Raw genomic sequence first — 10,463 nt, 5'->3', positions numbered from 1 at the left:
CAAAAAGGTGGATTTAGGGGATGAAAAGGTGGCTTTGGCGGGGGGGGGGAAAGGTGGATTTGGGGCGTGATAAGGTGGATTTAGGGGGGAAACGGTGGATTTGGGGGGGTGAAAAGGTGGGTTTGGGGAGTGAAAAGGTGGATTTAGGGGTGAAAAGGTGGCCTTGGGCAGGGAAAGTCAATATGGGGGGGGGGAAACGGGGCTTTGGGGGTTGGAAAGGTGGATTTAAGGGTGAAAAGGTGGATTTGGGGGGTGAAAATGGTGGATTTAGGGGAAAAACGGTGGATTTATGGGAAAACAGTGGATTTATGGGGAAACGGTGTCTTTGGGGGGCGAAACAGTGGTTTTGGAGGGTGAAAGTATGTCTTGGGGAGGTGAAAGTCAGGATTTAGGGGATGAAAAGGTGGCTTTGCGCAGGGAAACGGTGGTTTGCGGGGTGAAAAGGTAGATTTGGGGGGTGAAGAGGTGGATTTAGGGGGTGAAAATGTGGCTTTGGGCAGGCAAACGGTGGCTTTTGGGGGGGAAAAGGTGGATTTGGGGCATGATAAGGTGGATTTAGGGGGAGAACGGTGGATTTGGGGGGGTGAAAAGGTGGATTGGGGGGTGAAAAGGTGGGTTTGGGGGGTGAAAAGGTGCATTTGGGTTGGGCAACGGCGGATTTGGGGTTGAAAAGGTGGATTTAGGGGTGAAAAGGTGGCCTTGGGCAGGGAAACAGTTGATATGGGGGGGGGGAAACGGGGCTTTGGGGGGTTGAAAAGGTGGATTTAAGGGTGAAAAGGTGGGTTTGGGGGGTGAAAAGGTGGATTTAGGGGTGAAAAGGTGGCCTTGGGCAGGGAAACAGTTGATAAGGCGGGGTGAAAAGGTGGATTTATGGGGAAAACGGTGACTTTGGGGGGCGAAACTGGATTTGGAGGGTGAAAATACGGCTTGGGGAGGTGAAAGGGGGGATTTAGGGGATCAAAAAGTGGCTTTGGGGGTGAAAAGGTAGATTTGGGGGGCGAAGAGGTGGATTTAGGGGGTGAAAATGTGGCTTTGGGCAGGCAAACGGTGCCTTTGAGGGGTGAAACGGGCGGGAATGGTGAATTCGGAGCGGGAAAGGACGGCTTTGGGAGAGAAGCGGTGGGTTTGAGGGTGAAACCGTGTGTTTGGGGGGGTGAAAGGTTGGATTTATGGCGTGAGACGGTGAGGGGGGTGGAACGGGAAATGGCGGCGCTGGGCGGGGAGCGGGAAGGAGGCGGCGGGCCGGAAGTGACGCGGGCGCGCGCGGCGGGAATGGCGGCGGCCGGTGTGGGGGCCGGGGCCGGGGGGGCGGCGGCGGCGGGCGGGCTGCGGGGCTGGCTGCGCAGCGCCTACCGCTTCGCCACCGACAGGAACGACTTTCGGAGGTGGAGGGAGCGGGGGGAAGGGGAGGGAAGGGGAAGGGAGCGGGGAGGGGAATGGGGGTGGGAGTGGGAAAGGGAATGGGTGCAGGAATAGGTGTGGGAAAGGGAATGGGATGGGAATAGGTGAGGGAATGGGAGCAGGAACGGGTCTGGGAAGGGAAATGGGAGTGGGAATAGGTGAGGGAATGGGAGCAGGAATAGGTGTGGGAAGGGAAATGGGAGTGGGAGTAGGTATGGGAATGGATACAGGAAAGGGAATGGGAGTGGGAATAGGTATGGGAATGGATACAGGAAAGGAAATGGGAGCAGGAATGGGAGTAGAAAAAGGTATAGGAATGGGTACGGGAAAGGAAATGGGAGTGGGAATAGGTGAGGGAGTGGGAATGGGAGCAGGAACGGGTCTGGGAAGGGAAGTGGGAGTGGGAATAGGTGTGGGGATGGATACAGGAAAGGGAATGGGAGTAGAAATAGGTATGGGAAAGGGAATGGGAGCAGGAATGGGTGTGGGAAGGGGAATGGGAGTGGGAATGGGAGCAGGTATGGGTGCAGGAAAGGGGGTGGGAATAAGTATGGGAGGGGGTGTGGGAAGGGAAATGGGAGTGGGAATGGAAATAGGAAAGGGAATGGGAGCAGGAATAGGTGTGGGAATGGGAGTGGAAATAGGTGAGGGAATGGGAATGGGAGCAGGAACGGGTCTGGGAAGGGAAATGGGAATAGGTGTGGGAATGGATACAGGAAAGGGAATGGGAGTAGAAATAGGTATAGGAATGGGTATGGGAAAGGGAATGGGTGCGGGAAAGGGAATGGGGGTGGGAATAGGTGTGGGAATGGGAATGGATACGGGAAAGGGAATAGGAGTGGGAGTGGAAATAGGTATGGGAAGGGGTATGGGAAAGTGTGGGAAGGGGAATGGGAGTGGGAATAGGTGTGGGAAGGGGAATGGATACGGATAAGGGAACAGGGATGAGCAGCTGCAGGAGTGGGAGAAGAATGGACACGGGAATGGGTGTGGGAACAGGAATGGGAACGGCTGCAGGAATGGGAGCAGGAGGGTGAATCGGTGTGGGAACGGCTGCGGGAACGGGAATAGGAGCAGCTGCGGGAGCGAGAACAGGGGCGGCTGTGGCAACAGGAGCAGGTTGAGGAGCAGGAGTAGGTTAAAGTCTGAGAGCGGGTGCGGGTCCAGAAACAGATGTGGGAGCAGGTCTAGTCCCAGTCCCGGTGCCAGCACTGCCAGTCTCTCTTTCAGGAACCTGCTGGTGAACCTGGGGCTCTTTGCTGCTGGAGTCTGGGTGGCCCGGAACCTGACGGACATCGACCTGATGGCCCCACAGCCCAGCCCGTAGCGGCGGTGAGTCCCGGCCGGAGCCGTGGGGGTGTGGGGCCTCTGCCCGGGAGCGGCTGTAGCCGTGGGGACCCGAGGCTTTCAGACACGGGAGGGGGACGTCACTGCACAAGGTGATCAAATACAAGATAATGAGAGGAGCCAAGAAGGCTGATAGTATTCCAGGGGTGCACGGGGAGGAGTGTGACCAGCAGGGTGAGGGAGGTTCTCCTCCCCCTCTGCTCTGCTCTAGGAGGCCATGTCTGAGTCCTTTGTGCAGTCCTGGGCTCCCCAGCTCAGGAAAGGCAAGGAACAACTGGAGAGAGTCCAGCAAAGGCCACAGAGGTGATGAGAGATCTGAGGCATCTCTTGTGGGAGGAAAGGCTGGGAGCCCCGAGTCTGTTCATTCTGGAGAGGAGAAGGCCGAGAGGGAATCCCATCAGTGCTGATCAATATCTAGTGAGCAGGGGGCAGGAGGAGCTGTACTGCTGGGTAACGTTGCCGACAGCAGCAGATGAGACTAGAACCAACCTTGTCTAACTCTACTCAATTTCTTCCCTAGGAAAGAAACAGGGAGAAGATTTTGCTTTTCCCGCAGATGAGGACCAGGGGGGAATGCATTTCACTGTTCCAACGCGTCCACAGGAGCGTGTTCTGTTCTCCTGAAGCTGCTACTCTTCAAAGCTCTCTTATTTAAAGCAGTGACAAGATGGGGGGGGAGCTTTTAAATGTGAGAGGGAGAATTTATTTTCAATTTGTTCTGCAAGGCACATTGGGAATACTTTTCTCAAGGATGTGAAGCCATTATACGTGGAATTTTCTTCTGTACCCCCATCCAGGTGTTTAATAAAGTATGTAGAGTAATGACATGACCTACTGGAATTTTGGGTTTTTTTTAATAAGAAACTTCAGCTTACAAAAACAAGGTGTAAAAAGAGTAAAGGCTTACAAAAAAAATCATAAAAAACATGATTTATATTTCACACCCGAAAGACAAAGGAACAATTCCAGTCCTGGGTTGTAAGCAGGACCCATCAGCTACTTATTCCAAGAAAAACAAAACTGTGACGAGCCCTAGGTAAACTCTAACGACCAGAAGGTTTCCCAGGTAATGTCCAGATGGGATAAAGCTGGGACACGTATTGCAAAGAAACTGATGACTGTGTGGAAAGAAGAAGCCATTTGGAGTTGCATAGCATTTCAGTGCCCTGGACTGAGCCCCCAGCTTGTTGTTCCCAACCTCCAAGTCCAGCTGGGGCTGGAGAAGCTGGTGGGGACCGCAAGCACCATGTGAGGCTGATGGAGCTGCGGCTGCGATTCTCTTGGACGCGTTTCCCCATGGAAGATGCTGTTTGTAGGGCAGAATTAACTCCCCAGCCCTGAGCGTTAATGGCAGTAGGACTGCAACATGGCTTCAGATTCTTTGGGCAGTTATGCACAGGTTTGGAGTTTTAAGACATTCTGAAGTAGCGCTGCTGCCAGGTTTTGTGACCGAGAACTGCCCCGGAGAGAAACTCGCCCTGCTACCGATACGGCTTGTTAAAAACCTTGTTTTCAAAGCGAGTGTTTTAACAGTCTGTAAAGAAATGACATTCTTTTGAAGTACAGATAATCCAAGTTATGCAGAAATAGTTTCTGCAAGAACAGGGGATTAATTAAAACATTAAGTCATTTTGTAGTTGCCCTTAGTTTTGATGACTAATCCCCTCCGGAAGCCTGGGTTCAGGCACGGGGCGGTTCAGGCACGGGGCAGTTCACGCAGTTAAGTACATAAGGCTGCCAGAGGTGACTTATTGGATGTTGTCTTAACAAACCTTGACTAAAATAAAAGCTGCTGAACCTGCGATTAGGAGCACTGCGCTTGCACCGAGCTGCAAGACAGCTGGACAGATTGCCAGAAACATTCAGTAATTAATTGGATTCGTTTGTCGCTTGCTGCTGCCCGTCCTTGAAGCAAAGGCAGTCTCATTCATGAGCACAGCATGGCGTACACCAGCTTAAGTCATTAGTGACCTAAGTACCAGCACCTTGAAGCACAAACTGGAGGCTGTTGTAACTTAAAACCCTTCCAGAAGTCACTGAAAAACCAGGAAACCCACCCAGACTCCAGCCTGGCTCCTCACCCACGGAAGGGTGCAGTGTTTCTCTTCTGTTTTCACAAGGGGATTTCACATAGAGGGAAACCTCATCTTCCAGCCAGCCTCTGCCAACAACACCCTTCCAGCAGCCTGAATGCAGGGTGGGATTAATGTTTTTAAAGTGCTGAAGATTAGCTTTAATTCTGCCCTTACTCAAGTCTGCAGTGAAGCTTCCAGGGCATTATTGCAGAAACAGGGTCTCCTCAGCAGCATCCAGACCAAGCCCAGCACACCTTAGGGGAGCTCCCCAGGGCTACACTCCTCTCCGAGGAGCTCTCAGAATCTTCTAAGATGCGTTTTAGTTTCTTTACAGAAAGGCAGACTTGTTAAAAAGAAGTTTTAATGGGAACAAACTTCCTCTGCTTATTCCTAGATGTACAGCAGGCTGTGGCTTGAAGAGTTTGTGACTGCTAAAAACAAATCAGGTAAAGCCATCAACTGCATCATCTCCTTTCAAACTCCCAGGTATGCAAAGCATTTACGGTGAAATCGTGGGCTCATTTATACAATTTGAGATCTGGGGGCGTGGTTCCTTAGGAACTGTAATATGCGTATGGAAAAGCACCATTTGTTCTAGGAGACTACTGACCAGAGAAGATTTTTGTCACAAAAACAATCAGAGGCTGCTGCCAGCATGACTGAAATTGGATTTTGTTGATGCCTCTGCCTGCAAAACATGCTCTAACGGACAAGGTCTCCTTATCAGATGTTTCCTGTCTCTTCTAAACTTAGATCAGGGTTTATTGCTGCGGTCGGCTTCGCTTTGTTTGTACCAGTTGTTTCATTCCTCCCAACTCCTTCCCTACCCCCAGCCTGCCCAAAATCAGCAGAAGAGCCTCCCACACACAGCACTTTGCTGTCACTGCAGAGCCTTCTGTGGCACACACAGGCTGTGGAGCAATAAAGAGTTAATGGTAACGTAAATCCTGTGCCTGTGGGGCTGGTCCTCCTCCCTCCCTTTGGAAAGGTAGATTGCAAAGCTCATTTTTAAGACTTAAGAACTCTCTTGGAATAATTTTGGCTCACCGTCCCATACACACACACACAAAAGAAAAAGCAGTCCAAGAGAAGGAACAACCCGAAGGCATAACCCCAAAATTAACTATGCCAATTAATCACCAGCTGCTACAGGTAACTAACGGATGTAGCTTTTATCATGGGCTTATAATTTAGAAGCTTGCTGGAGTGCTTCACATTGCCCTCTGCAATGAAAAAGTATCAATATTATTCTAATAGACAACAAGAAAAGCCCATGCCAAATATTACTGGATATGAGGCACCAAAGCTAAGGAATCATAAAAAATCAGCTCACAAAACTGTATGGGCAGGTGAAACTCATCTCCCTGTCTTGTCTCCCGCTTAGGTACTTCTCATTCTGGAACATCACTGACTTCCACTGGAGCTCATCTCGGATAATCTGCCAAGAGCCAGAGGTTTCTCATAGGGATGCAATTAAGCATATTCAGGCCTGGGCATGTTACAATCAACAAGAGAGTTTCCAAGTTACTACCAAGACAATATTTATGCTGCAAGCCTTCCCTTCCAAAAGCAAAAACTCCTCCTGATCACGAGTCCATAGGACACACTTAATGATTGTACTGTCTTCAGTTTTATTCTACACTCAAAACCGTCTGGAATTCCCTAAGTGGGGGTGGCAGTGCCACCCACCAATTTGACGTCAAGCGTTTAATAGGCATTATTCTGTTTGCTGCCTCACATTAACAAGTTCAAAGCCAGCCCAGAGAATTGTTCTGGTCAGAACTAACGGGGAAAAAATGTGGTTTTTCAGTGCTTTGCAGAGGAAACAGTTTTTGGAGTATGCATAGTTTAGCTTGGGAACACTGACGGCAATGGGATAACAAAGGGCAAGTTTATGTAACTAACTGCAAGAGGAATAAAGTTAGCTAACATAGAGTGGTTTCCAACAGCCACAGCAGACGCTGTGTCATACCTGGCCATGAATATATTAAGTTTCTCCACTCTTAAAAGCACAAAACCCCATAAATTTGCACTCCTTTTTGTGTTTTTAAGGAACAAAAAAAGGAACACCAATTTACTCACAAGCTGAATGGACTAAGGATGTGCTGGGAAGAGTACTGTCCCAAAGGCTGCATCCTCAGAGCTTCCTCCACCTGCAGACAACAACCTGCGAGGTGCCAAGAAACTCACCCTTTTACTCCAAGCATCTCTCAGGGCAACTGACTCCTTGCCTACAAGACTGGAATCCCAGTACAGGAATCCCAGCATCCAGAGAAACCAGTTCTGTTCCCCGTTGTACCAAAATAAAGGTTGTCATGTTGCAGAAACTTAGCTTGCAACTCAGACCTGTGACCACTGAACCCCAAGCATGAGTTCAGTCACATCGTCTGCCAGCTTATTTGCAAAAACGAAGTGTAAACCCGGAATTATTCCAAACACATATCAGTGTATTAGAAGGATTTGAACCCATTCCATTAAAAAAGAGACAACAGTTTGCTTTACAGGCTACCCTTTGTCAAGCAAACACTTACATGGGCTTCACTGTAATAGCCAGAAGTATTTTCATCTTACTGATGTGGAGAGATGACTTGCAATCAGAATTCCTGGCAAACAGGACACTCTAAAACAGCGTCCACCACGGAGGGAGCACTGGGCTATGCTTTCTATAAAGAAGCCTGCAGTAGACAAATATAAACCAAACAGCATAAAAAAATGCTATACGCTATCGCTTCCAAACAAAAGCTAAATATTACAGAAACCTCACAGTGTTGGAAAAAGCAAGTTTATTTACTTTGAAGTATTCATTCCTTCCCTATCAGGGCAATCATTTTTCTGACTGCCGTATCTCCACACCTCAGCCAATGTTACGCGGAGAGACCACTTGCGTCAAGAGATGTCATCAAACGCTACAAAATCTGCGTGGGCAGGCAGATGCAGGGTATGCTGACAGCTCCCTGCTCCTTTCCGTAGCCCACTCGACTCCCGTGACAACCGCACTACTACCTGAATTCAAATATTAACGCAAAACACTCAGTCAAAAGATGAGCATTCGTCGCGCAGAGCCTGGGCTCACTGCAGGACCAGCATCAAGGTTTGCCTTTCTATCAATATCTAATATAAACAGGGCACGGCTGAGGGATTCAGAAAGCAAACGCACCCTTTGGTAATCATAGCAAACCAGAACTGTCATGTGGAGGAACATAATCCTCTTAGAAAGGGTGGACGGGCGTGGAAGCAGAGCCATGGGAAAACACCAGTTTTCCCTTCCACCCCATAGATGAAAAGTCAATGTTAAGCCCTGTTTTTCCTTTAATTTTCTTTTTAAGACGCCGTCTTCCCAGAGCACACATTTGGCTATAGAGAAGAATCCATCATCTCTCTGATAACCCCAAGCGCTTCTCCCACAATCAGTCACATTCACCTTTACTGGATCTCAGCTTGGCCCTACTGCATTTTCATTGATTTTCTTTACTGGTAGCACAAAAAATCCCCTACTTAATAAATACCCAGCTCTACAGACATCCATAAGGAATCCTTGCTACATAGAGAGAACCCAAACTATTACTTTTTAATCAGTTCCCACAGGACTGTTTCAAACTGCAAAAATAAGAGCATAGGATCTCAAGATTACAATTAATTGTCAAAAAGACAGTTTCGTAGTCAAAAAGCAGCTCAGAGAACTTTACTGACAGATGAGACCTAGTGCGACACTGTGCTCTGACAAAATGAGAGCTTTGTATTTGCTGTGCCCATCTCTGCATGGCTGAAACGATGAACGGCAGCCAAAGCCAGAGATTGATTTGCCCACAGGACAGGAGCTTAAAAGTGGCAGTGGAAAAAGAGAAATGGTATTTGGAAAACGTACCTCTTCACCCCCTCCAACAACAAGGTAAAGTCGTTGTCAGTGTGTGTCTGATGGGCAAATGCTGAGAAGAATAAAAGGAGAAGGAAGACGAAGAGAAACGCGCTTTCAGAATTTCTCTGCCTGAAAACGAAACTGTTTTTTTTTTTTTAAAGAACCTCATATTTTAGATTACTTCGCCTTCAAAACAACAATGAAGAATCAGAACTGAAATACATCATGTCTCTCTGCAGTTACATATTCAGATTCGATTAAAACACGGAATGCGAACAGCCAAACCCCAAATTATAAAAACACCTGAGGTGCAACTGTAGGTTGAGAACTGACTATAAAATAGTCAACTAAGGCCCTGTGTTTCTCATAGAATTCTAAACAAGATGATTACAGATACAGACATTTTTCTAGTGGATTTAATTACATTCCTTCCCTTTCTGTCCCAGCAAAAATAAAGGCTTCCCAGGCTGAATTCTGCAGGCTACACGGGTGCAAACCCCCTGCCTTCAGTTAGTCTGGGCCTCGTGTGACAACCACAATCCAGGAATATTTCTGTTACAGAAGCAGTACCAGAAGCCAGCTCTGTCTCCCACCGTTGCAGTGTTTATAAACCCGGTCCACAAAGTGATGCTGGCAGAAGCCTGTAGCACAAGCTTTGTTTATCGCTGCCACAGTAAACAGATTTGACACACAGGTACATTCCTGTTTTGTTACAAGGTTTTGGTTTTGTTTTTAAAAGCACTTTCTCCAGAGCAGAACTGTTTTAAAAATCACGCTCCCAGTGAATTTAGCTGCCACTTCAGTTCAGCCCAAAAGAATAAACCACCAAGCGTGCACACAGCCCTGGTAACACTGAAAAAAAGAGTTGTTGGTGATTGCCAGCCATGGGTTAGCCCTCAACTGATGGGAATAAAAGTGAGAGAGCTGAGGCCTGGGGGATTATTTTCTCTGGTAGGAGAATATGAAACATTTCTCCAGCAAGAATGGCTCCTAGGGCAGTCAACTCCATCTGTCCCATAACCGTTCATAGATACCTGGGTGATTCAAGCCCTGGAAATCTGGATGGCAGTTTAAGAGAAGGGTACAATGCCTGTTCCTGCTGGAGTTTTATCAGCATTACTAGGGACTGATGGCTTTTAAAGCCATCTGAATGTTTCTACTTCCTGGTTGTGCTCATTTGTTATGTGCCTTACGCAATTCCTTTTTGATATGAGATGAATGAAACCCAGCATCGAACTTTCTCATTTCATTTTGTGTGCATATTTTAACACCAAGATGCTTCAAAACCAAGACTCTGACTACAATCTTACGTGTCAGAATTGTACAGCTCGATAGGCTTTTCCAGACCCTGGGCAGCAAACATCAGGATCTGATCCCCTTCCTGCAGTGAGCCTTTTTTCCTACAAAGAGGAAAGATGTGAACGCCAATGGTTCTAAAAACAACTGAGACTGTTGACTGAGTTGCAGAGCTCCCCATCATGGGAACATCAATCTTCTGTCCTTATCGCTATTTTTGGATGGCACCTGAGCTTGGAGTTGTTTTTCTGAGATTCTTGCTTTGTCCTGCACTGTTCTTTGAGTGTAAAAAAGAATGTAGGCCTGGGTTTTGCACACCTCCTCCACGCTACATACATTCAGTTTGGAGTCATTGCAGTGGACCCAAAAACCTAGGAATCAAAGTGAGAAAGAGGACATTAGTAAGGGAGGCAGAACTCCTTCTGAATGTATTTTGAAACTGTTCATAGGAAACATCCACAGAGAAAAAGGTCTATGGAAGAGAAAAG

General features: G+C 47.9%; 2 protein-coding genes across 5 annotated transcripts in view; one reads left to right on the top strand and one right to left on the bottom strand.

Moving 5' to 3' along the window:
• Positions 1 to 1,269: 1,269 nt before the first annotated feature.
• TOMM6 (translocase of outer mitochondrial membrane 6) lies at positions 1,270 to 3,578 on the top strand. The gene is made up of 3 exons (XM_069876234.1): positions 1,270 to 1,385; positions 2,632 to 2,733; positions 3,269 to 3,578. The coding sequence occupies exons 1-2, from the start codon at positions 1,273 to 1,275 to the stop codon at positions 2,726 to 2,728; spliced, it is 210 nt and encodes a 69-aa protein (XP_069732335.1). The 5' UTR covers positions 1,270 to 1,272; the 3' UTR covers positions 2,729 to 2,733; positions 3,269 to 3,578.
• An 8-nt stretch (positions 3,579 to 3,586) lies between these two features.
• The window catches only part of USP49 (ubiquitin specific peptidase 49), a 33,459-nt gene continuing 26,582 nt past the window's right edge, over positions 3,587 to 10,463 (bottom strand). For 3 of the 4 annotated variants that reach the window (XM_069876229.1, XM_069876231.1, XM_069876230.1), the window contains exon 7: positions 3,587 to 10,346. In XM_069876229.1, the coding sequence (XP_069732330.1) occupies positions 10,156 to 10,346 (191 nt within the window). In that variant the 3' untranslated portion in view covers positions 3,587 to 10,155. The remainder of the gene's footprint in view (positions 10,347 to 10,463) is intronic. The other variant, XM_069876233.1, reaches the window with a different exon arrangement.

This window comes from Phaenicophaeus curvirostris, chromosome 24 (genome assembly GCF_032191515.1).
Source record: "Phaenicophaeus curvirostris isolate KB17595 chromosome 24, BPBGC_Pcur_1.0, whole genome shotgun sequence".
Classification (NCBI taxonomy): domain Eukaryota; kingdom Metazoa; phylum Chordata; class Aves; order Cuculiformes; family Cuculidae; genus Phaenicophaeus; species Phaenicophaeus curvirostris.
This window is presented reverse-complemented; position numbering and strand designations above follow the sequence as displayed.

Excerpts from the sequence above, each read along its gene's own strand:
- TOMM6 (XM_069876234.1), top strand. The coding sequence starts at position 1,273 with ATGGCGGCGGCCGGTGTGGGGGCCGGGGCCGGGGGGGCGGCGGCGGCG. Across the intron at positions 1,386-2,631 it reads GACAGGAACGACTTTCGGAG|GAACCTGCTGGTGAACCTGG; the intron begins GTGGAGGGAGCG and ends TCTCTCTTTCAG.